This window comes from Pelodiscus sinensis, chromosome 6, assembly GCF_049634645.1.
Source record: "Pelodiscus sinensis isolate JC-2024 chromosome 6, ASM4963464v1, whole genome shotgun sequence".
Classification (NCBI taxonomy): domain Eukaryota; kingdom Metazoa; phylum Chordata; order Testudines; family Trionychidae; genus Pelodiscus; species Pelodiscus sinensis.
Window position 1 is genome coordinate 107,545,148 of NC_134716.1, and position 25,457 is coordinate 107,570,604.

A 25,457-nucleotide genomic window follows, 5' to 3' on the forward strand; every position below is an offset into this window, starting at 1 on the left:
CAGGACAGAGCTCGTGCAGCCTGGCCTCAGTGCAGTGCATACAGGGTTTCTGACCTCCCTTCAGGGACAGACCCAGGAATTACTTATCCCAGATGATCTCCTCCATATGCCCCCCTTGGGGGGAGGGGCTGTCAGGGGAAGGACCAACTACTAGAGGGTTTGAAGGTTTAGCTGGGGTGCATGGGAACTGACACCAACATTGTTATTTGTATGAAGGAGGGATTCCCTGGAAGCAACTTCCTTGCTGAACCCTCCTTCCTCCCCTTGCAGAAATCAGACACCAGAACTCCTAATCACTCCCCTTTTCAGGAAAAGCTTCTTTGCTCTTTCTCTGCAAGGAAGAGTCTCTCTCTCTCTCTCTCTCTCTCTCTCTCTCTCTTAGTTTCCCTCGGCCATGCACCTTTACAGTTTTCTTTCTAGCTAGGAGTTGTTGAATACACTCTGTTGATTTCCCCCAGCTAAAACATGCCATGTGTGCAGAGAAACTGGATTGCAAACTTTTTCTTTTGGGTCCAGTTCCTTCACATGCAAGTGCTCTGCTATGGTAGAAATCCTCCACCGGGCAGATTTTTCTTTCCAGACAAGAGGCAAGGTCAGTGGCTTCTCTCATTTTCATTATAGTTATGTTAAATAGATGCAGATTCGGCATCCTTTCTCTTTCCACCTCGGATCTAAATAAACCAGGGTGACCAAGATCTAAGTAAATATTTTCAGTTTATTCTTTTGTATGAAGTGTCTCCACGTCTGTATTTGCACAATGTTTCACTTACAATAGTAACTTCCAGGCAGCTTTGTGACTGATTTACTTTTCCTGGATCAGAGTTGCTGAATCTCACACTAAAGACTGCAAACATTAACAGTGCTGTGCTAGATACTCCCTTCCCCTCTGCTGCAATGTCTCTGTGAGTTCATCTCTTTTGGAGTTTCAACGTACAGCTCTGCACTTGCAACGCTCCTGTGGCATACTACTTGATTTTAAAGTTGATGTCAAGAAAGCATAGTACAGGCAACTCAGACTGTCATGTTGTTACCTTCTAGAAGCAATTAGGCTAAATTTCAGTTGAAAATTTCATTGCTGAAGTCTGTTTTCATTAGGAACACCCACCGCATTTTTAATTGCAAAATGTAGGAAGTTCGGGTCTTGAAAATAGACTATTTCTTTTTCATAGCAACTCTGAAATACTATGTTGTGATGCAGCAACACAAATGACATAAGGGTCAATGACATCTGGAGCTCAGATCTCATCTTCTTGGATACAAAATGAATTGGAGTTATTCATTTCAGTGGGGGAGGGAATTAAGACACCGAGGGACCTGAAAAGTGCAGAAGAAAAATTCATTTTCTGCAAAATCCCTTTTGGTCTAATCCGGACCCTTCATCCTCACAGTTAAAGAAGGAAAAAAATCACCTGGTTTGGGGGCTCAGGTAGGGAGATATTGTCTTGATTCTGTACTATTGAGACTGTCCTGATATTATGGGCTTTATCTTTATACAAAACTATCTTACCTCCCTTTCCCTGAAAAAAAAAGTATCTTGATTTTTCATACTTGCTATCTGGCCACCCTAATTTTAAATTAAAATTTAAATTGGTTATATAGTTAAATAAGCTCTGCAGCTCCATGCCCTGCAGGATACTGGCCCCGTAGGCTCCTGGCTGCACCAGCCTCCAGCTCTTGCAGATTTCAGGCTTCAATATCTCCTGGCTCCATTGGCCTCCAGCCCCTGCAGGCTCCTAGCTCCACCAGCTTCCAGCCTACGTGAGCCCCCAGACTCACCAGCCTCCAGTCCTTGTAGGGTCCTAGAAATGGATGTAGAATTAATTTCTCTTTCTGTGCATTGCAGGCTCAAGGGCTCATCAGGAGCCTAAAAATTAGAAACTACGGTAGGACTTCAGCCTATCTTCCCGTTAGTTACTAGGCTGGTTCCTTGTCCTAGGAAAGGCAGCAAGATTTTATTTGTTTAGTGTCTCAATGCAATTTCCATATGAAATGTTGCTGCAATTAGAAGAAAAGATGGGCTTCAGAAATGAACCAACCCTGCATTCTCATCCAGCTGAAATGGCTTTGAATGTTCTATTCAGTGAGGCTGTGTCTAGACTGGCCAGTTTTTCCAGAAAATCAGCCGCTTTTCTGGAAAAACTTGCCAGCTGTCTACACTGGCTGCTTGAATTTCCGCAAAAGCACTGACTTCTTACTGTAAGAAATCAGTGCTTCTTGCAGAAATATTATTCTGCTCCTGTTCAGGCAAAAGTCCATTTTGCGCAAAGCTTTTGCGCAAAAGGGCCAGTGTAGACAGCTCAGATTTGTTTTCCACATAAAAGCCCCGATCGTGAAAATGGCAATCGGGGCTTTTTTTCAGAAAAGTGCATCTAGATTGGCACGGACGTTTTTCCGCAAAAAGTGCTTTTGCAGAAAAGCGTCCGTGCCAATCTAGACACTCTGTTCCGAAAATGCTTTTAACGGAAATTGCAACCCATATGCTAACCAGAGGGGTCATTTGAAAGGAGGTCCATTAGTCGAGGAGTCAGTAGAGGGAACTTGACTCCAAGATGCAACAATGGCAGATGACAAGTGTCTCTTATTTTGAAGGAATACCATTTACTTAGAAAAGTATTTGTATTTTTGTCTGAGAGTCTTTAACCATCTGTTACTGTAAATGCCACCACTCAGAGATGAAAGAGACTGTTAGAGAAAAAAATTATGTTTCTCCTTGCTTTGGTTTGTTTACTGTGTTCAGTAGACAGCAGTTTATGTTGGTTATTTCTCTGTGAGAAATACTCTTTTTTGTCTGAGTGGCTTTGAATCCTCACAGCAATAGAATAGACAAAAACATTTTTTTTTTAAAAAGGCAATGGAGTTGTAAAACCACAAAGTTGGCAAGGAGGTGGATCTGGAGATGCAGTGGCTCCAGTTACTTTAAATTGTTTTGTTAATTTGTGTATGTGCTCCTCATGGGTTTTATAATTTGGTCATGTCCCCTGTCAGTTTTGCAAAGAGAAAGGAGTTCACAGATGCAGTGCCTCCAGAACATACATTCACCACAGTGCAGTGGTTAAAAAGGGATCCAGGCACCCTCAGAATCCCAGATGCATAAAGCTACTTCTGGCCTTCCTCTCTTGGCCTACATGACCTGAGCTATGACATTTGATAGGGCCATCTTAGAATCAGAGTCAGGAACTTTCTCTGAAGGGAGGGAGGAGGGGAAGGCTGAGGAGAAGTTTGAAAGTTACTTGGAGAGGCTCCATGATAGCACAAGGGACTGAAGATCCTGAGTGCTATTAGTGAGGACTTCAGGGCAAAATGCCAAACCAGAGCTCAAAAGAAGACCTCAAAAAAAGAGACCCTCACCAAGAATAGCTTATCTAGCCCTCCTCAATATAAGGATATAAAATCCTCTTTAATCAGTTAGTCAGTTATGTAACCCCTTCAATGGGATCCCATAGGCAGGGCACTGCTCCAGCCCAGCTGGGCCATCAGTTCATTAGTAACTGGTAGGGTTAAAATGTGCTGGTTAACCGGTTAACTGGTGACATCCCTTCCCCAGTAGTACATTGGTCCCATATCTCATCCAGGAGGAAGGAATCTGGATAACTTCTGTAAAGGTTTAGAGGAGGTGTCACCATAGGCACCAACTCTGTGGGTGCTCCAGGCTGGTGCACCAATGGGGAAAAAATAGTGGGTACTCAGCACCCACCAACTGCTAAACTCCTTCTCTGTCCCTCTCCCCTCAGTGCTTCCTGCCCACTGGCGCTTCGCTGACCTACTCCTCCCCCTTCCTCCTTGCAGCTGTTCTGAGGCCTTCAGGGGCTCCAGGGGGGAGGGGTAAGAGTAAGAACATGGTGCTCTTCGGGTAGGGGATAGAAAGAATCATAGAATCATAGAATAATAGCACTGGAAGGGACCTCGAGAGGTCATCGAGTCCAGCCCCCTGCCCTCAAGGCAGGACCAAGCTCCGTCTACACCATCCCTGACAGATGTCTATCTAACCTGTTCTTAAATATCTCCAGAGAGGGAGATTCCACCACCTCCCTTGGAAATTTATTCCAATATTTGACCACTCTGACAGTTAGGAATTTTTTCCTAATGTCCAATCTAAACCTCCCCTGCTGCACTTTAAGCCCATTACTCCTTGTCCTGTCCTCAGAAACCAAGAGGAACAAATTTTCTCCTTCCTCCTTGTGACACCCTTTTAGATATTTGAAAACCGCTATCATGTCCCCCCTTAATCTTCTTTTTTCCAAACTAAACAAGCCCAGTTCATGAAGCCTGGCTTCATAGGTCATGTTCTCTAAACCTTTAATCATTCTTGTCGCTCTTCTCTGTACCCTTTCCAATTTCTCCACATCTTTCTTGAAATGTGGCGCCCAGAACTGGACACAGTACTCCAGCTGAGGCCTAACTAGTGCAGAGTAGAGCGGCAGAATGACTTCACGAGTTTTGCTTACAACACACCTGTTGATACAACCTAGAATCACATTTGCTTTTTTTGCAACAGCATCACACTGTTGACTCATATTCAACTTGTGGTCCACTATGACCCCTAGATCCCTTTCCGCCATGCTCTTTCCTAGACAGTCGCTTCCCATCTTGTATGTATGGAACTGATTGTTCCTTCCTAAGTGGAGCACTTTGCATTTCTCTTTATTAAACCTCATCCTGTTTACCACTGACCATTTCTCTAACTTGCTAAGGTCATTTTGAATTATGTCCCTATCCTCCAAAGAAGTTGCAACCCCACCCAGTTTGGTATCATCTGCAAACTTAATAAGCGTACTTTCTATTCCAATATCTACATCATTGATGAAGATATTAAACAGTACGGGTCCCAAAACAGACCCTTGCGGAAGCAGGGTGGGAGTGGAGTCTTGGGGAAAGGGGTGGAGTGGGAGTGGGACAGGGGCATGATGACATAGGGTGTGGTTGGGAGTTTGGGAGAAGGGGTGCCATAGGGGTGGAGGGATGGGTCAAGCAATCCCCTCCCCCTGTTAGAGCAGAAATTGGTGTCTATGGGTGTCGCTACTCCCCTGCCCTACACAGAGATTTCACTCTATCCCTGGAGGCCTTTACTTACAGCATTGGGCCTCCCAGTTAGCAGCATGCCCAATGTGTGTGCACTTAAGACTGAGCTTTATGTGAGTGATCAGGACTTGTATCCAGCACAGAAAATATGTAGGGCCTTCGCCTTCCCACAAGTTGTTGAAAAGGAAGTTAGTTGGTGGGGTTTATATTAAAGATGTTAAGGACTAGCTGACTAGTTGATAGTATCAGATAGAGGCAGCAAAGGGGGTGGAAGAAGGGGTACTTCAAAGTGTTAGCACTGCACAGCTAAGCCAGGGATCAGCTGCTTTGAAACCCCAAGGCGGCATTTCAAAGAGGCAGCCGCCGCACAGCTGATCCATGGCTCAGCTGTACAGGGCTGCCCCTTTAGAATGCCAAAGTGCTGTGGAGCCTGGGGTCAACTGGGGACTCCCCCACTAACCCTGGGTTCCAAGTGGCATTTCCCTAGAACCTGGGCTCCATGGCTTTGAAATGCATAAGAGCCCCCACCGAGGACTCTTGTACATTTCAAAGCAGGCACGCTGCATGCAGCCCTGAGTCAGAAGGACTTCCCGCTGGCCCCAGGCTGTATGCGCAGTACCACATTCTTGCTTTGAAATATACAAGAACCCCTGCAGGTGCTCTTGTACATTTCAAAGGAAAAATATGGAAGTGCCTATCAAATAGTCGAGTAGTTGATGGAAATTCTATGGACTACTCGGTTAGTCAGTTAACCGCAATTTAACATCCTTAGGTTATATCATTAGCGTGTTTGCAATAGAATTTATCCACCTTTCTTTTTATATCATTTTTTATTTTCAATTTCCACGTGTTAATTTAAATAAAGCCATTCAGGCTAGAACTACCCCCTAGTCTGCTTCTATGGCCACTTGCACTGGCGATTTAGGTGTTAAGTGATAGAAGGCCATGGAGTATATACTGTGGTAATACATTATATCTCATCCTGTACTAATGAAGTATGCCATGCCGTTGTGAACATGATGGCTTCTAAGCTCACAGTTTACTAAATGAAAAAGATTAACAGGAATGGGGGCAGAATATTAAATTTGCATGGGAGGGCAATGTATTAAATTCAATATATGTGTGTGGATCCATTAAATATTACCTTAGGAAAGTTGGAGGGAGTGATATTGAAGGATAATAGACTGAATGTGAACATATATATATGCAGTTTATGGGTCTGTTTGTTCTCCAGACTGACATTGCTAGTGAATTCATTAGGGTAACTATATAGCAGAACAGCAGCAGGATGCTGTGATATGGTACCTCTTGTCTTTGATTTAGATTTAATAACCACACGAGGCTTACCAGAGAGCTGAAGGAAGTGTTCCAGTGTTGATAGTGCCTCTGGTAACCCTTTCTGGAATAAAAAAGATCAATATTTTAGTTGTATTGATTACCGGTGAGAAATGCCTTTATCCCCCTTCTACTTACATTTTGGTGTACTATTAACTCAGGGTATGTCTACTCTACAGTGCTATTTCAAATTAACTTAATTCGAAATAGTTAATTCAAATTAAGCTAATTCGAAATAGCACATCTATACACAAAAACTATTTCAAAATAGCGTTTTGCTATTTCGAAATAGCACGTCCACACTGAGTGGACCCTGAACCGAAGATAAGGCTGGCCGGAACCAGTGCCGGCAGGGCATCAGGTTAGGACTTATTGTGTGGGGCTGCTGCCTAAGGCGAACTGAGCTCCATTCTTAAAGGGACCCTACACCCATCCCGGACAGACTGTTCTCAGGGTTCCCCGCTTGCTTGTCTACCTCAATGAGGGACAGCAAAGCAGTGCTGTCTTGGAGTGCCCGAACTCAGGACACCACAGCACTCGGCCACATGGAGCCAGAGATGCCCCTGGGCACACCGGTGCATCTCGTGGCGTCATTGCCATCAGCACGGCTGCACTTGCTGCAGGCTACCGTCCGGGGAATCCATTGGGGGGCTGTCAGGATCCAGGAGGCCCTGAGGGAGAGTGTCCACCCCGAGGAACCCTCAGAGCCTCCCCAGTCCTCCCCACTGGGGGCTCGTGCCCCATTCCTACCTCAAGTCCTTCCACATACCCCTCTCTTGCTCCCCTTCCTGATGTCAAATAAAAGACACGTATGATCAAAAATAGAAACTGGGTTTATTGAACAAAACTGGGAGAGATGAACATCTGGGGAGACTGGGAAAAGGAGGTGGGAGAGGGGAAGAGAGAGGGGGGAAGAGGGGAGGGGAGGGGGAAACGTGGGAGGAGGGAGCAGGAAGGGGGAAGCAAGGGGAAGAAGGGTTAGGGGAAGCTCAGGGTTGGGGGTCTCGCTGGACCAACTTGACTTCCATGCTAACCTGCTCCTGGCCTTTGGTGGCCAGGCTGGCAGCTATCCTACCATACAGGGCCGCATTCCTCCATCTAGTGTGGAGATCATCGATGTTGGGGGCATCCCCCTGAAACCTCAATAAGGTCCATGATCTCCACCCTTTACCAGGAAGGCGCCCGCCTTCTTCAGCCCCTATCAGGCAGGCTCCTGGGAGCTGGCAGACTGATCCTGGGGAGCAGTGGAGGGCTGGCTGCCAGTGCCTTGCTGGCTCATGTTTTGGGGCCACTGGGTCAGGGGCCCCGGTGGCCACTGCTGGCTCTGGGCTGGCAGGCTTGGAGCTGGCACAGGCACTGTGGCCAGGGTCTACCCATTTAATGGCTCTGGGTCTGGGGGAGAGGAGAGTAAGTTTTCCTGTTTGTGCCCAGAGTGGCCACCAGGGCTCCCTGGCAAGGTCTGGAGGCCCCCTATTTCAAATTAAATGTCTACACAGCCCTTAATTTGAAATAGCTATTTCGAATTTGCTGTTACTCCTCGTAGAATGAGGTTTACCAAATTTGAAATAAGGGCTCCACTATTTTGAATTTATTTCAAACTAGCGGTTTGCCTGTGTAGACGCTATTAAAGTTAATTTGAAATAACTGCTGTTATTTCGAATTAACTTTGTAGTGTAGACATACCCTCACTCTTGTTGGTCTCAACATGATTTTTCAGCATTAATTTTTGCAAGTCTATTCCAGTATTTTCTGTTCTTGCATCTCGCCTCTTTAAATTGGCTAGCACTCACAAATGAGTCATTAAATAGCACCTAAGGGAAATATAAGTTTCTATAATTTTATGACATGACTGGCAGTAGAGATTCGAAAGCTATTTTCCATCCTTCCTGAAGAAGATAGTCCAAATATTCACCATGCTTTTCCTCCCACCGCAGTCAAGAGTCATTATTGAGTCAAGTGATAGAAATGTAGCCGTGTTAGTCTGGGGTAGTTGAAGCAAAATGCAGGACAATGTAGCACTTTAAAGACTATTATTGAGTCAAGATTTCATTGAGTCCTTTGAAATGCACAAACATAGGTCTGCTATCTCTCAAGGTGCCTCACAGCTGCTTAGAAATGTTGATCCCTTTCTGCCCCTGCTGCAATCAGTAGGAATTGAGAGAATGCTGTATCTTCCCCTTGATTGCAGTCAGTTGTTTTAGTAAGTGATAATGACAAACAACAGAACAGACCAGGCCAAATGACAAGAGCGGGCAATCCTAATGTGCAGGACAAAGCCATGACAATCTAATATATAAAGGAGAATGTTTGTAAGTTTGTGCGCTAATAACTTGGACACTATCAAAGCTACCGCAACCAAACTTTGTATGGGCTAACCTTTCATCCAGGAGAAGGTTTTAATGTACTTTTGGACCCAATTGGGCCTGAGCTCAAGCTGTAAAAATAAAAAAGTAACCCGCCACGCTGTGCTGCAGGGGCAGCCCCGCCCACCCTAGGTCACGTGCCCACCGCCTGCGGCCCCCAGCGCCATCCGGGACTCGCCCCCTCACACCGACGAGGTTACATAAGTGATCCTCTTTCCCCCCCCTCCGTGCCGGCATGCAATGCCCTGACCCCCACATGCACAATGGCTCAGGCACCTGCCCTGCCCCACGGTGGCACCTGCAGCCCCAGGAGCGAGCTGGGGCGTTCCTCCCACATGTAACCTCCCCTCCACCTGGGGTCGCTCCCCACCTGCCACTTCTCCCTCCTCTGGGGATGAGGCGGACCTATATTTTAATCCCTATAGAAATCAGTGCAACTTTTCTACCATTCAAAAAAAGATAACGGACTATTGTTTTTCTGCATTGTGCTCCTCAGGTTTCCCGAGCATCGCCAGGTAACTCCAGCGAGTAAGCTGATAAAGACAAAACAGAATTCATAGAGCCATGGGGTTATAAAAACAATATTTTCTTATAATAAAGCAAATATAAACAAACATGGCAGAGTGGAGTCTGACATAGGGATGGTAAATATCAATTAATTGAATAGTCGATTAACCTCATGAATTCTTATTGGTTACTCGACTATTCTATAGTCCCCGGGGATCGGGCTGACAGCCAGAGGAGCCCCCTGCCACTCTGTGCTGTTGCCTCTGTGTCAGAGGCAGCAGCATAGGTGCCAGGAGGGAGCTGGTCCACGAGGGGAGCCAGTTTAAAAACCAGCTCTCCTAGTGGACCAGCTGCCTGTCACCCCATGTTGCTGCTTCTGATGCAGAGGCAGCAGCATGGGGTGATAGCAGCTCTTGTTCAGAGGGGGTCTGAGCTCCCAGACCCAGTGCAAGCCAAAACATAGCTGGGCTGCGTGTCCATCTGGCTCCTAATACACTTTAAATGCAGAGCCACAGCAGGGGTAGGTCCCAGACATGGGGAAAGCAGGGAGTAAGCCAGGCTGCTGGCCAGCCTGCTAAAAAAATTTACTGGTGGGGGACAGGGAAAAGTGTGTAGTATATAGCATTAACCAATAAGCTTTTGTTTATCAGTTAATTGACTATACTATTACATCCCTAGTCTGATTGCTTCAGGTGTAAGAATAGGTGTCTTAGAATGGAAAATAATAGGTAAGGTGTCCTTTGGATTATATATCTTTTGACTGAAAGAGTCTTAGGGCAAGATCTAACATGGGGGGTACTGCTTAATGTCTTCAAAAGGAACGTATGCCACCTGTGAAGTTTGCCTTTAATGTGTAAGCTTTGACGGGTGGGGACATTTTTGACTATCATCTGTCTGTTATCTCTATTTGTGCAAAAACTAAGAGGTACAGGTTGAACCTCTCTAATTTGGCACTCCCTGGTCTGGCAACATCTGTGGCCTGGTTTGATTTTAGTCGGATGTCCACTAATGGGTGTGACCAAGTGTCCCTTGGTCCCATAAAGTTTGCTGGCAGCCACCAGTCCTGGTTCTCAGTGTTCTGTGCCATAATTTAGCTCTAATTTTCCCCTAATGGTCTTTGAAGAACCCAGTAAGCAGTGGAAGTGTGGGTAATGCTGCTAGACAATATTGGCTTCTCATGGTCTGGCAAATTTCTCTGTCTCTACAATGATCAAGTCTCAAGGGTGCCGAACTAGAGAGGTTCAACCCGTAGTAGATATAGTGAGTATTGGATGTTAGTGAGAGTTAAGAATGCAGTGAATTTCTTCTCCCACCTCTCTTCTAGAGTTTGATAATAGTGACAATGGGTTGTTAGAATCTAAAGGTGGGTGTCCTGTTTCCTTAAGTTAAATCCACCACTACAAATATGAAAACCTTATGTCTGTCGCATGGTGTGAAGAATCAGCCTCTCCTCCCGGAGTTTCCCTTTCATGAGCAGTCCTGCAGCACCTGAGGGTATGTCTACACTACCACCCTAGTTCGAACTAGGGTGGTTAATGTAGGCAACCGAAGTTGCAAATGAAGCCCGGGATTTGAATTTCCCGGGCTTCATTTGCATCTTGCCAGGCGCCGCCATTGGAATGAGGTGTACCGGTAGTTTGGAATAGGAAACCTAATCCGAACTACCTACTCCGTGCTGCGTGTAGCCGCGGGCACGGAGTCCGAACTACCGGGGATTTAAAAATGGCGGCGCCCGGCAAGATGCAAATGAAGCCCGGGAAATTCAAATCCCGGGCTTCATTTGCAACTTCGGTTGCCTACATTAACCACCTAGTTCGAACTAGGGTGGTAGTGTAGACATACCCTTACAGACTAACAAAATATGTAGGTGGTATCATGATCTTTCATGGGCACAGCCCACTTCTTCAGATGAAAGAAAGATTCTGCAGGACTATTCGTTGTTTTTAAAGTTTTTTCAATTACAGACTAACATGGCTACCCCTCTGGAACCTTTCATGTGTGTGAGTTCTGAAATGACTAAAGCTAAAATTTCCCCTGTTTTTTTTCCAGAGCACTTTATCCGTACGCTGCAAGAATACCATGTAGTTGGTCCTACGAAAGTAGATGCAAGCGGCCATTTTCTCTCTTACAATTTGCATCATCACACCTCAGGTGCCAGGAGAAAAAGAGACGTTAGCTGGAAGGAAAACTTCGTGTATTATAAAATTAACCACAAGGAGAAGGATCTGTTTTTAAGCTTGACTGTCCATCAAGGATTTCTTTCTCCTAATTATGTACTGGAAAGGAGATATGGGAACCATACAGGTGCAAAGAGTGTACCTTACTCAGGAACCTCATGCCACCTCATTGGCACAGTCTCAGAGCCAAATTGTGGGAACGGGACAGCAGTGATAAGCACTTGCAATGGACTGGTAAGTGATGTGATCTTGCATCATGGTTTAGTACTAATTTTGATTGCTTTGGAAGAGAGTCAGAGGTGTGCGCATGTGTGGTCAAAATGCTAGTGGGACTAGTATGAGTATGATAACCTGGTTTTATTTATCACTTGAATAAGGGCTAGCTAGAACTTTAAACCAAATCTAAATCTTTTCTTTTTGTGGTATCAAAGTTTGCAACTTTTAAAAATGTTGAATGTCTCTACTCTCTCTAGTTTAGACTAAGTTAGGGAGGTGACATGCTTATTCTCTTCAAACAATATTTCTACCACTGCTAAAGCTCAGGTGCACTGGAAACTTAAGGAGAGTTTGGGATTTCTAGTTCAATGTCCATACTGCAAAGGCTCAGATGAACTTTTGGCTGATTATTAGATGACTAATGCAAGTTCTTATGTGAAACTGGAAAGCACTTCTCTGTGTAATGCAGTAACTTTTGACTGCCACATTCAGTCAATTCCAAAATTTCAGAGACTGTTCTAGGCATCAGTAGGAAAAATACTATTGACTTTGGTGAAAATTGGAAAACTACAGCAGGATGTGAATGGCATGTGGAGCCCCTTGGATCCAGTTAGCATAGCCAGTAGCTTCCCCCATCTTCGAACTTGTCTATGGAGCAAAGAAATATCTGGCTCCCCATCTTGTCTTTGTGCTTGTTTCAATAATTTGAACAGCTTAAGAGGCTTCTCCCCCAGTCAGAAAATGAGAATTGTGAGGGGAAAGGGAGGAGCAGAGAGAAATGTGCTCCTACTATGGAAGAAGAGAAAGGAATAGGGTGTACAGACAGCTGCTGACTTGAAGAAAATGGGTGAAGGGGGGGTACTCAGAGTATCTGGCGTGATGGGAGAGAGAAATAGCGGGGCACTGAGAGCCCCGGTCAAGAAGGAAGGGCTCCAGGCTGTAGCAAATCACTGAAATTGAGGGAAATGGAAGGCTGGCACACAGAGAGCTTTTTTGGGGACTGGAAGGATGCAAGGAGTCTGTGACCTTTGCAATGAACTTGGTCTACGGAATTAAGAGTGTGCAACTCCGGAACTTGTGAGCTTCTTGTTCTTTCTGGATAAGAAAGGAAAGCTTTGGAAAATGCCCCAAACAATCATTATATTACAGATTGTACCTCCTAAATCTGGGACTGTCTAGTCCGGCAACATCTGGCAAGACCAGAGATGCTCCTGGAGGAGAGAGCTTGGGAGCCTAAGGACAGGAGCGCCAGCAGGGCAGCCATCTGAATCAGCAGCTTGCCTGAGGCAGTGCAGGGCCAGTGCTGGAGCCCCACAGCTTCCGCCAGCTATGCGGGGCCGGGCCTGAAGTCCCGTGACTTTCCTCGGCTATGCAGGGCTGGGGTTGGAGCCCCATGACTTTCCTCGGCTGTGCAGGGATGGGGTTGGACCCCGGTGGCTTTCCTTGTCTGGGCAGGGCTAGGGCTGGGGCTACGTAGTGCCAGTGTCAGAGCTCAAGCCCCATGGCTGTTGCCAGCTGCACAGGAATGGACCCCACGGCAGGAGCCGGAGCCTGTGCCACCCCGGGAGCCAGCAGTAGCTGGGCAAGCAGCCCCGCTGGAATAGGAGTAGGGAGGGCGAGGCAGGATTGCCTGCTGGGGCGGCCTGTCAATAGCAGGACCCCGGTGGCAGGAGACCTCCCTTGGTCTGGCGAATTCTCTTATTGTCCTAATGATGCCGGACCAGAGAGGTCCAACCTGTATTCTCATTCAGTTCAGTGGCAGCTGGGTATCTGCAGTCAAATGCAGAATTCAGTCTGCGTTATTTGAGATTGGGGAATCAACTGGGCAGTGGAGTAAACTTCCTCGGGATTGTTTGGTTTACTGAAAGACAGTAACAGTGGTTACCAGAACTTTGTGTGATGTGTCTCAGTGTGCAATAGCCTGCAAAACAAGAGACCAGAATGCACTGTGCCAAGATAAACAGCTGTGGAGAATTTCCTCCCCTTTCTCCAGTCTATCCATATGTAAGGAAATCCCTTGCTATTCTAAAGCTGTAGAAACCCCATGGGCTTTGAAATATCCTGAACACACATGAAATTGGGGCCTTTAGAGTAGCACATCACAAAGTACTGAAAAACAACAGCTGCACTATTCTTAAAGATATGTTTTATGTCTAAATAAGATGCAGAATATTTCTCGGCGAAATGGCAAAGATTATTGTTTGTAGGATTGTCACAGTCTCTTTGGAGCATTTTAGAAATATGAAGTGACAATTAGGCTATAGAGAAAAGTGTCTGATAGGAAAAGGTAGTGAGAAGCAATTAGTTTCTTTTGATGATTTTTTTTGCCTTCACAGCAATTTTGTATTAATATCCATGAGATGTATAACGTGAGTGAAATGCTCATTCTTTTCGGTCTTGAATACCAAGTTCCTTCCTAATATTCTGTCTACAGTGACATGCTAAGACATATTTTGTGTGCATTTTTAAAAGATTCAGCAAGTACACGTATGGTGAATTTTCAAAAGTGTCTAGAAATAATATAATGCATATTGGGGTCTGAGTGAAGTTCAATGCCATATTGGAAACACAGACTTTTGCTTATCAGCTCTGTGTCTGATTCTTCCATTATTACACTAAAACCTACACCACCAATAATGTGAGGCCTTTAGTTGTGAGAACTAAAGCAGTATGAACAAGTTTTATATGCTGGAACTTTAAGGTTAATCAGAGTTTGTTGTCATGGTTTTTATATTTTGGATTGAATATATTCTTGGGCTATCAAGCCTTCTGTTTGGGGAATATATTTGCTGCTGCTGTGGGCTTTTTTGTTTTGTTTTTGTTTAGGTTTTTGTGTGTGCACTGAGTTAGTCAGGAACTTGTATTATACTGGGTGGAATGTAGATAACATATATAATTAGCACTGTTGTGTAACACCATCTTGTACACATTACTGAGCTGACACTTTGTTTTAATTGTAGAATCAGTGGGAGTTCTACAGAATGGGTAGAGACAATGATTGGGGTCCTAGACAATGTGTCATATAAGTAGAGATTAAAAGATTGTTTACTTTAGGAAGGAGACAAATTAGAGGTGACATTATAGAAAAGTATTAATAAATGAATGATCCAAAGAAAGTGGGTTGGGAATTTTGTATTATGAGATGGAAAGAAAAAAAGGGACATTCAATTAAATTAAAAAGTGGGAAATTCAAAACAAATGTATGGAAAAGTATTTCCAGTTAACACATCATTAGACAGTGGAACTCATTACTGCAAACACTGAGGGTATGTCTAGACTAGATGGCTCTGTCACCAGAGCCATGTAGATTAGTTTACTAGACATACCCAAATGAAGTGGCGATTTAAATAATCACCGCTTCATTTAAATTAAAATGGCTGCCGCGCTGAGCTGATCAGCTGTTTGTTGGCTCAGCGCGCTAGTCTGGACGCTCTGCAGTCGACATCAAAGGCATTTGTTGACTGCCCCGGTAAACCTCATCCCACGAGGCATAACGGGGCAATCGACAAATACCTTTGATGTTGACCACGGAGTGTCCAGACTAGCGCGCTGAGTCGACAAACAGCTGATTGGCACAGCGCAGCAGCCATTTTAATTTAAATGAAGTGGCGATTATTTAAATTGCCGCTTTATTTGGGTATGTCAAGTAAACTAATCTACATGGCTCTGGCGACAGAGCCATGTAGTCTAGACATACCTTTATAGAGGCCAAGAATTTAGCAAATTTTTAAAAAATCATTGGACATTTATATGAATATCAAAAATATTCAGAGTTGTCCTAATTATAACACATTTTGCAAGGGACCTTATGCACTGGAGCGGGGAGTGCCAGGGTTGTGTCCAGAGAAAAGAGTACAGGCTTGGGACACACCTATATCCCATCAATTTTGTACAGCTAGAATTGGCCCTCAGAGCTGCTCTGATTTGCTCCAGGATTGGGGTTGAATCTTTAATGTCCATGCAGAGCAGACAAGGCCTTGGTTTGTAGGTTTCTAAAATAATTTTCTGATGTGTGTAAAATGATTTAGGAGTCTGTTTCACTGAACATCATTGGGACATAAGCTTCTAAGCCACTTAGGCCCAGATCCACAAAGCTATGCAGGCACCTAAACCCCAGATTTTTTAGCCAATTTTAGCCATCATTGTGATCCATATAATTCCCTCTTGCCACTGCCTAACCCTGGAGGTGCCTAAACTCACTCAATACCTAAAATTGCAGGATAAAACTTCCCTTGGTGGCTAGTTATGATACTTTTTTGGGCTGCCCAGGATTGTGGGTTAATTTATTGTCCCCCTGCTTCCAACATGAGGGCGTTTATCATGTAGTAGCTGGGTGTCATCTCTTGTACACCACCAGCCTTTCAATCACTCTCCTCAGGACTTGGTTAACATCAGGCATATCCCAAACCCTGAAAGACTTATGGAGAATGTTCACTGGTAGCATTCAGTGCCTGGCACTGGACACTCTCAGAAATTACCAAGTAATCTGCCTCTTAAAGAGACATACACACACAGCTGGAAGGGTACAGTTGAGGTTTCAGATTGTTATATCAATGTGTATCTATTTATAGTGAAAACAAATATCAGTTTATCAACAAAAAATAGATTCCCCAGATTCAAGTGAGTTCTGTTGCTGCTCTATCCTTCCCAGAGGGCTTGAACCTGAGAGTTCACCATCCATCCCAGTCAGCAAGCCTGGCTCTAGGCTGCTAATTGACTTGCCCTGCCCTTAGGGGCCAGGGTCCTAGACTCTTTGCTGGCACAAGGCCAATTGACAGAGTAGGGATTAGTGCACTAGGAGTGAGGCAGAGTGATCTCCCTCTGAGGCTGAAAGGGAGGAACCACTCAAAGCCACTACAGCCACTCCCTCCTGCCAGCAAATGCTCATTACTGAGTGGTGGGAGTGCATGTGAAACTGTTTAATATGCCATCTATAAAGAGTCCATGTCTCAGAACCATGCTGGAGAAATGTTAGGACCACTACACTAGACTCTTCAATGTGGTGGAAAGACAAATGTTGTGTTGGTTAAGGGCTTTTGTTCTAAGTTGTCCAAGGGACTGGCTGGCTTTACTGATTCTAGAGGTAATTTCCTTGCCACGGATATAAACAATAAAAGCTTTATTAAACTGAGTAAGGCACCATTCTGCTACACTGCTACAATGAAGCTCCTGACTGCTACCCAACTAACACCAGTGTTCCTTACTCATGAACATTCTCTAGCAGAACTTACTTTTGTATCAAGTTTTTCTCAACTTTCAGTTCATTTTTGCAAGTTACAGTTTTTCCGAGTTTCAGATGATAATGAAATGTAAGAGCAGATCCTCACCATGCTGAGCACGGATGTTCCTGGATTTACGTCCTGTCATAAAGATCACACAGATGCAGCATAGATGGAGATATAGAAATATAAGGAGCATATTTTCAATTCTCTGTGGGTTTTTGTAACTTATTTCTGCTTCCATTTAATATGATGTATCCTATCCCTCTTTCATGTAACCATGACTTTGCTATTACTATTCATTTTTATTCATTACATTTTTATTGCTTCATAAAAAGCAGATATAGACATAAAACATCTGCTGCTGGGAGATCAATTTTCTAGTAATTTGCACTGGCCATCTATTGAGTGAATCACATTAAGATCCTTGGTAAAGATAGCAGACTTCTCTAATTACCTGTGTATTTGAAACAACTTTCTACCTGTTACTGGCTGTGTTCTCCCAAGCTGACAATATATGGCTTTTTTTGCAGGAGGAATAATGGTAGTTTGAATTAGGAGCTTTAATTCAAACTACCTAGTCTGTGCCGTGTGTAGCCTCAGGCAGGTAGTTTGAACTATGGGCATTTAAAAATGGCACCCATCCGGGAACATGCAAATGAAGCCCGGGATATTTAAATCCTGGGCTTCATTTGCAAGTTTGAATGCCTACATTAGCCACTCTAGTTCGAACTAGGGTGGCAGTGTAGACATACCCGGGGGAGAGAAAGAGAATTGTGATAAAGTCTGCAGTAAATCCACAGAGGCTCTTAAAAATTAGTGTGGGATTTCTGAACTGGCAACAATGAAGAGAGAGGCAGTAGAAGCATCTGAGGACAGGTGTGTGTGACATGATCTTGTTTGCATAAGCGAATTGTGATGGCTTGCACATCATTAGGTTTGTTATACAAATTTGACTTCCTTGACCTCTGAGATCTTATGTTCATCAAGTGATTTCCTAAACTTTTGAGAATGGGAAGCATGGGCTAAATAACAATCCTAAATTTTCTAGACTCACAGTACAGAGGTTTGTGCTAGGGGGAAACATCATGTGTTCTTATGAGTTGATCATCCCAGAATTGTTTTTATTTTTAATTGAAATCATAGAATCATAGGGTTGAAGGAAACCTTGGGAGATCATAGAGTCCAACCCCCTGCAAAAAGCAGGACCAGTTCCAACTAAATCATCCCAGCCAGAGCTTTGTGAAGCTGTGACTTAAACCAACGCTGTCACTATTTATATCTTGATTCTAGCCTGTCCATGGCCTGACAGATAATACCTTCTTTTCTAGAGATAATACAATGGGTTTTCTCTAAAAAGTTACTCCAGCCATGCAGGGCCAGGGTCTGAACAACTAGAAAGAAATGTCACCCGAGAGCCAAGTTAACTTTCTCTTCGGCACCCCTCCCCCTCTCAAAAGCCCCCAAACCTCTTACAGATTTCTAATTTAGTTAAAGGGTTCTTGTTCAACTGACATAACATGGGAAATATTCATTTTTATGACTGTGGAACACTCTATGGTGGCTTCTGGTTAACAAATTACTGCCACTTCCTCTTCTGCATCTGGCCCAGCCCCCTTTAAGGTTTTGAATCTCACTAGGTACCGCTCCACTTGATAGCTTCAGCTCACAGAGCCAGTCATAGCTAGCACTATGCAAATACTTGTTTTGATTGGCAGGCCGAACTGAAACAGTTCATTTTGGATCTCCCGAAACAAAATATTTTTGATGTTCGTACCAAAACAATAGAAATGGTTTTGGGTTGAATGGAACAGTTTGTATGACCCGAAACATAATGGTTTGTTTAAATTCTGAGACCTTTAGCTGTTTTTTAAATGAAAAATAAAGGAAGTGTGGACACTTCCTTCCCAAAATCAGAGCAGAAGGAGGAGGCAATGTTGCCACCAATGGTGAGTAAGATTAAAGCCCTAATGAAGCAGTATTGGGCCAAGAAGGCCCTGTCCATCAGCAGCTGCAAAGCATGCTGCAAATGGAGGGCCTGTTTAAAAGGGAGACACTGACAGGTAAATAGAGGTGTGTGAAGGAGACAGTGGTTACAGGTGGGGAAGCAGCTTCTGGGAAGAGTCTGGACTGTGGGTAAGACTGGGAAGCCAAGGGCTTGACCCTTTTCTCTGACAAAGGGGAGTATATAGACATTGGAAAGTGATCTGTGAAGACTGAATTATTGAGACTGTGGCTATGTCTACATTGCACTGGTTTTGCGCAAGAAATAGGCAAATGAGGTTTAGGGTGGAATATTGCTGAGCCTCATTTGCATAATTAATGAGAGGCCGCTTTTTGCGCAAGAGGCTTTTGCACAAAAAGGAGCCATCTACACAACTCCTTCTTGTGCAAAAACCCCCTCTTGCACAAGAGCCATTCTTCCTGAAAAAAATGTGTGGACGGCTCCTTTTTGCACAAAAGCCTCTTGCACAAAAAGCAGCCACTCATTAATTATGCAAAACCAGCACAGTGTAGACTTAGCTTCCCTCTCAGAGGGTTATTCCTACAGGAATTGCAAAGTATGACTTTATTTTGCACAAACAAATCCACAAACAAATTCTTCAAAATATATAGTAGATATTATAACTCATGGTTCTGTATGATTTCCTTGAGTGACTTTATATATGTATTGGACAGGGGCAGGGAGTCCCGCAGCATCCTATCTGAGAAATATCTAGCTGAAGATTAATAAAAACTATAAGCCTCCTGCTGAGCTCTCTCCTTCAGGAGTGAGTGCAGCATCTCATGAGTAGCCATTTTTATTCCTGACAAGACTCAAATCCTCATCTCCTACTTCTGACTGATCTTTCATTGGCCTTTGGAACTGTTGACTGACAGCAGCGGAAAGCATGTTTTCTGATAGGACTTACAGTTGATTGTATGATGTTTCATGTTCATTTAGCATCAAATGCTGAATAACTGACACTTTTTCACCTAGAGATTGTAAAGCATTTGTAAAATGGGAATATTATATTGCCTTTTGTAGAGGGGAAATTGAGGCATAGAATTTTGAGGTCACATGACAATTCAGGGGACTAGATGGAAATGGAACCCAGGTCTCTTGGCTTTCATTGTTACTTTCAGTCCCTGATGACTGTTGCTTCCTCTAGTATTTTGCATTCCTTAAAACAGTGGCCTAAAAGCGGGTGTCGTCATTTAGGTAAATGCAAATGTTTCATGGAAGAATTTTCTTGTTCCTCTTGGAAAAGACCCATCATATAATCAAATGCAAAATCTACAATGGAGTCTCTCAACAAACTCATTAAGGGGTAGGTTGTGTTGTGATATTTTCCTAATGTGGCTGTAATGTACAATATAGGCATACACGGCTTTTGTACATACTTGCCATCAAGACCGCACAATGCTTCATATGCCATGTTTTAACCCTCAAGATCCTGCAACGTAAAGAAAAGTTCTCCATTTTTTTTGAAATGGAGGAACTGATCCACAGAGATATTAATGAGTTCAGCAAGGTGACACAGGAAATCTGTTACAGAGTCAGGGGTAGAGTCTAAACAAAGTCCGTGTCAAGTGCATTCATCACAAGATCAACCTTCTTCCCACACTAAATATGCATACCATCAATGCAATGCTCTTTGTCTTCTCCAATAATTGTGGTAACTAATCAACTTAGTAACTTACAAATAGTATCTTTGTTCCAAATGTTAGTTCATTGTTAAAGCGAATGTTCCACACTTAGCAACATAGAAGGACGTACAAACAGGTTATTGTGTATCCTGGGGTAAAATAACTGCAATGCAGTTATCTTGGAAACAATTTATTTGGCATGTGGATAAGAATCTACACGCTATTGCATCGTCAGTCCTGGCTACACATTGGCAATAGATACTTTCTTTGTGAAGGTTTCTTTGCTATGAAACATATGCTGATGGTAAATCTGTTTCTGTGAAATGCTAATGTTTACTCATCTGCGAGAAGAGAAAAATCATTTGACAGCAAATCATACACTGGAGTAGAAATCCCATTGTCATCCCCACAGAATGCTGCCCTTGTGACCACCTCAATTTAGGGTTGCCAAGTGTCTGGTTTTGAACTGGACAGTCCAGTATTTGAGCTTTCTGTTCGGGAAACAAATTGAGAAAATATAAATGTCCAGTATTTTCTAAATAAGATGTAATGTAGATTGTGATGTAATGTCAAGTGTGTCTGGTATTTTTGTTGAAACCACCTGGCAACCCTATCTCAATTTGATTTCAACCTTCCTCACTGACATGGTACCTCGTGGCCACAAAGTACATCTGATCAACTTGTTTGGTGGGCCGGATTTGGCTCACAGAGGCCCTTTTGCCCACCCCTGTCTCAGCTGCTCCCATTGAGACCAATACCCCAGTTGTGGGTGCTTGAAGTTCTGAAACTGCACCGTTAAGCTTTATTCATTAATATTATTCTTTTCAATGTCCCATTATTAGGGAGCTTGGGGTATGTCTACACTACTGAGGAAGACTGAAGTTGCTACTGTTAATTTTCCAGGGTTTGAATTAGTGGGTCTAGTGAAGACATGCTAATATGAACTGAAAGGGGCACTCCGATTGATTCTGGTAGTTCTGCTTGTATGAGAAGGAAGGGATGTCAAAGGGAGAATGGTCTCCCTTCAACTTCCTGCAGTGTTGAGAGCACCAAAAGCCAAGTTAAGCCACTTCGACTTCAGGAAGTTGCGTAGCTTAATTTGACTTTGTCCCATAGTGTAGATGTACCAATACCAAGCATACTGTGAGCACCACAAACTCTCTGGGTGAGAGAGGTCCTTTTGCAATGGCTATCTTTCTGCTTTACAACAAATCTACTTCCCATTCTCCTTGAGCAAACTGTTCCGTATGCCCCCAAGAATGGGTCAAAACTTGCAGAAATGTGTTTTGGCTTCTGTCCAAATCTTTCCATTCTATTAAAATGAAACTTATTTAAACTGGGTCTCCCCTCTCCTCATGGGACCCTGCTGTATCCTTTGTAATAACTGGCAGATCCCTCCCTTCCCCCCCATTATTCTATTTGTGCACATTGCTTAGATTTCATTAGCACCTATGGGACAGCAGCATTCAGAATCCAGTAATTATTAATTTGCTGAATCCAGTAATTATCTGTAAGATTCAGAATTTACCCGTAGAAAGGGTGGGGTTTTTCAGGCTAAAAGATGTGTGGTCCCCTGCAACGTTTTTGTGGTTCTTTCCAGACCCGGACATAGGAAGCCTCTAATCTCAGCCTCATGGTGCTGTAAACAAACATGGAAAGGAAACCACAGAGGGGTCCCCTCTGCATATTTAAAAACATTTTCTGTTGTCAGTTAACTATGGTATGTATAGAAAAGCTCACCCTTAGACAGAAGTCCCATAGCATGCAAAGTTTCCTGTGCATCTGTTTTTTATCCTGCCTTAAATGTGGCCAGATTTCTCTGTATTGTGGGTGATTATGTTGCTTGGTTTCTAGAGACATTTCTTACTGTGTTAATAAATACAAAGAAGTTAGGTTTTACAACTTGTTCAGGATTGTATGACCAGCATTCACTGCAGGTTTTGTGTATTTACCACTTCCTTAGGAATGCACTCCTTTCCTTAGTGTCCAAACCTCAGCTTTGTTCATAACTCCAAGAGCTCCAGTCATGTTTGTCTCCCATCTGTCCGCATGGAAAAACCCAAGCTGACAATCCAGGAGTTCTTAGTATGTGCGAATTCCACTGCCTTTACTGATTCCGTAACATGGTTCCAGTCATGAGATATTCCCTTTGAATAATATAAAACAGTTAGCCCAGAATTCTGGTATCAGCACAAGTTTTGCAATTTAGCATTTCAATAGAACTATTAGGGTGGGAGGATTGAAATACATGTGTTAGTAGTAAGCATCAAGTGCAGTAGAACATTGCACCTTAGGTCTTTAAAATAGCACCATTTTTTTTCTTCTTCAAATGATGAAATTTTTTTATATGGCTTGGAGACATCCTGTTCTCTTTCATTGGCTTAATCTACTCCTGCTAATGCTTTAATTGTCTTAATACTAACATCCCGAAGTACACTTGTCCAATTTCATCATGAGTCTTATGATGTCAAGATTATCTGAGAGTCTCATCTTTCATTTTTTAAAGTAAATTTCTAGCTTTTGTGGTTTCAAGATTTTCCCTTTACACATGTGTTACTTAAACACACAAAACCTAGAAAGCAAAATTAAATAACCAAAAAATGTTACAGTGAGTTTTTATTTGGAGTGGGGAGCTGACTCCGGGATTCTGAATACTTGAGGTTGGTGATACTGTGTAAATCGAAGATCAGAGGAAAAAAGTTAGTGCCATGCCCCACACATGGCAGTTCCTCTAGCACTCCTTTTGTGCATGGCCCTTGAAGACAGCCAGTCAGTGATGTATAGTAATAGTGCCTGTGCGCTCACTTTCAGGAGGCATAGAGGAGTAATGATGGGGGAATTAAAACACAAGCACTACAGAGGAGTTGTTTATTGAGGATGAGAGAAGAACCCCAGAGTGCTTGGTTGGCTTATTTTGCTTGGGAGATCAAATATTAGATTGGTTGCCCTTAATGATTAAAGTTCTGTTTAGTGATAGAATTAATACAGCACTAGAGGAGACACTTTGGGTTTCGCAATACTGCCTGGCTATAAGGCCTCTAGTGTGATCTGGGGTCATAGGACAATTCTGTCTCAATTCCTCTTCAGCTGGTCTGCTGAAATTGACTAGAGGGTAGGTCATTAATTATGATTATTGTGATCTCTAGCCCCCATTACCATAGCGTCTGAGTACAGTAGCTAACAATCTTCATTGTAGCTGGATTTTCCCCCACAATACAAACACACCATGGCCATCATGGAAGTGGGTTGTAGAAGGGAGTTGCGTGAAAACATGGGAGACTCCATAGTGGGCTCCTATGAGATGGGGGGAGTAGACTTGGGTGGGGGAGGAGGAATGAAGTTTCAGGACCAGGAGGCTTTGCTCAAAACAGCATGGAAATGGTTAGAGGAAAAACAGGACCTCAAGTCTGGCATTGGGAAGCAGACAGAGGGAATGACTAAAGCTGCTCTCCTTTGTAAACAGCTATTCTTTGTGGCCACTGAAGGGCCTTTAGATTTCCTAACTACAGTGAAACCTTTGTTATCTGGCACTCTGTTAACCAGAAAACTTTGTTAACTGGCATTGCCCCCAGCCACATTACTTTCACATCTTCAGGCGCACAGGCCTGGCTTGCTTTACCATGATTGGCTTAACCATTTTTTATTTAAGAAGTACTAATCATCTTTAACTCAAAATAGAAATGTGAGACCAACTGCCTCACACTACGAAACTACCAATATTAAAAACTTGAATTTTACTATTATTGTCCATTGGTTTTTCCTAGGTAGATGGGACCCTAGGAATTTTTAGATGGGACCCTAGGAATTCCAACTGGAATTTTTAGATAACCAGAACGCCCTAATCCTTGAGCGTGCCAGATAACACAAGTTTTACTGTATTTAAAAAACAAAACAACCCCCCCCCCCCCACACACCTTCAAATCAGTGGCTAGTCCTAAAGTAGTAACCCAAAAACTTGTCATGTGTCATTCATCCTGGTCTTTTCCTGATCCCTTAAATCTTGCTCCCATCAGCATTAACTAATGTTAAAGCAAACAGTCCGTGCTGCTCCTGGGATAGTGAAACCAGGCCTAATCTGATTTGCTTTGTGGGCCCTGTGAATCCATATAACAATTATATGTGTTTTTCTAAGACTGAAGGAAAAGTTCCTCTCACCCTAACAACGAAAATGTGGGTCTCTGTCCATCTCAAGTGACTGGTTTTCAAAGAAGGATCTGAGCCTAATATAGTTGTCCTTTATTCCTTTTAGCACTGAGGTTTCAGAGTTCAAATCCCACTCATGGCCAAGATGGGGTCAGTTACACTTGCATCCAAACTCTGTCTGTAAGTTGAATTTATTTGAATAATTTTTTTAACATAACACATTTTAAAGCACAGATGTGAGCTTCTTGAAACTGTCCACTTAACTGTAGGAGGTGTGTGTTTTCCCTCCACCCTCTTTTAGAACTGTCATTAATTTTGGTGCAATAAACTGGCACAAAGCTCCTAAAGGCATTTCTCCTACACAGTCTTGTCTGGAAATCATGGCCTGAGGTCCTGTGAGTATTGGGTGATGTGGCTGCAGGATGTTTATCTTTCTTGTGTAAATGATCTAGCTCTGTGTGAGCCTGAGGTTTGCAGCTGTTTGGAGTTCCTATGATTGGGAGTATTGTATTGGCTAAGGTATAAAACAGGATGATTCTCTCATCAGAATCATGTGTAGCAAAAGGAACCAAATAAGAGATAACAAAACTAAAAGAATAACTATCTACAGTTGAAGTATTGCATATAATGGACACTTCAATACCTAAACTTCACACCACAGTACAAATCAACAATGGAAAATTAGACACCACTCTCTACAGAAAACCCACCGACTCATACATTACCTACCTGCTTCCAGCTCCCATCCAGAACACACCACACGCTCCATCGTCTATAGCCAAGCCCTTCGATACAACCGCATCTGCTCTAATCCCACTGACAGAGACCAGAAGCTTCAGGATCTCTAC

At 43.4% G+C, this 25,457-nt stretch overlaps 1 protein-coding gene across 2 annotated transcripts in view; it reads left to right on the forward strand.

Moving 5' to 3' along the window:
• The first annotated feature begins 324 nt into the window (after positions 1 to 324).
• Positions 325 to 25,457, forward strand: part of ADAMTS12 (ADAM metallopeptidase with thrombospondin type 1 motif 12) — a 260,830-nt gene continuing 235,697 nt past the window's right edge. For both annotated transcript variants that reach the window (XM_006116518.4, XM_006116519.4), the window contains exons 1-2: positions 325 to 592; positions 11,274 to 11,635. In XM_006116518.4, coding sequence (XP_006116580.2) covers positions 466 to 592; positions 11,274 to 11,635 — 489 coding nt within the window. In that variant the 5' untranslated portion in view covers positions 325 to 465. The remainder of the gene's footprint in view (positions 593 to 11,273; positions 11,636 to 25,457) is intronic.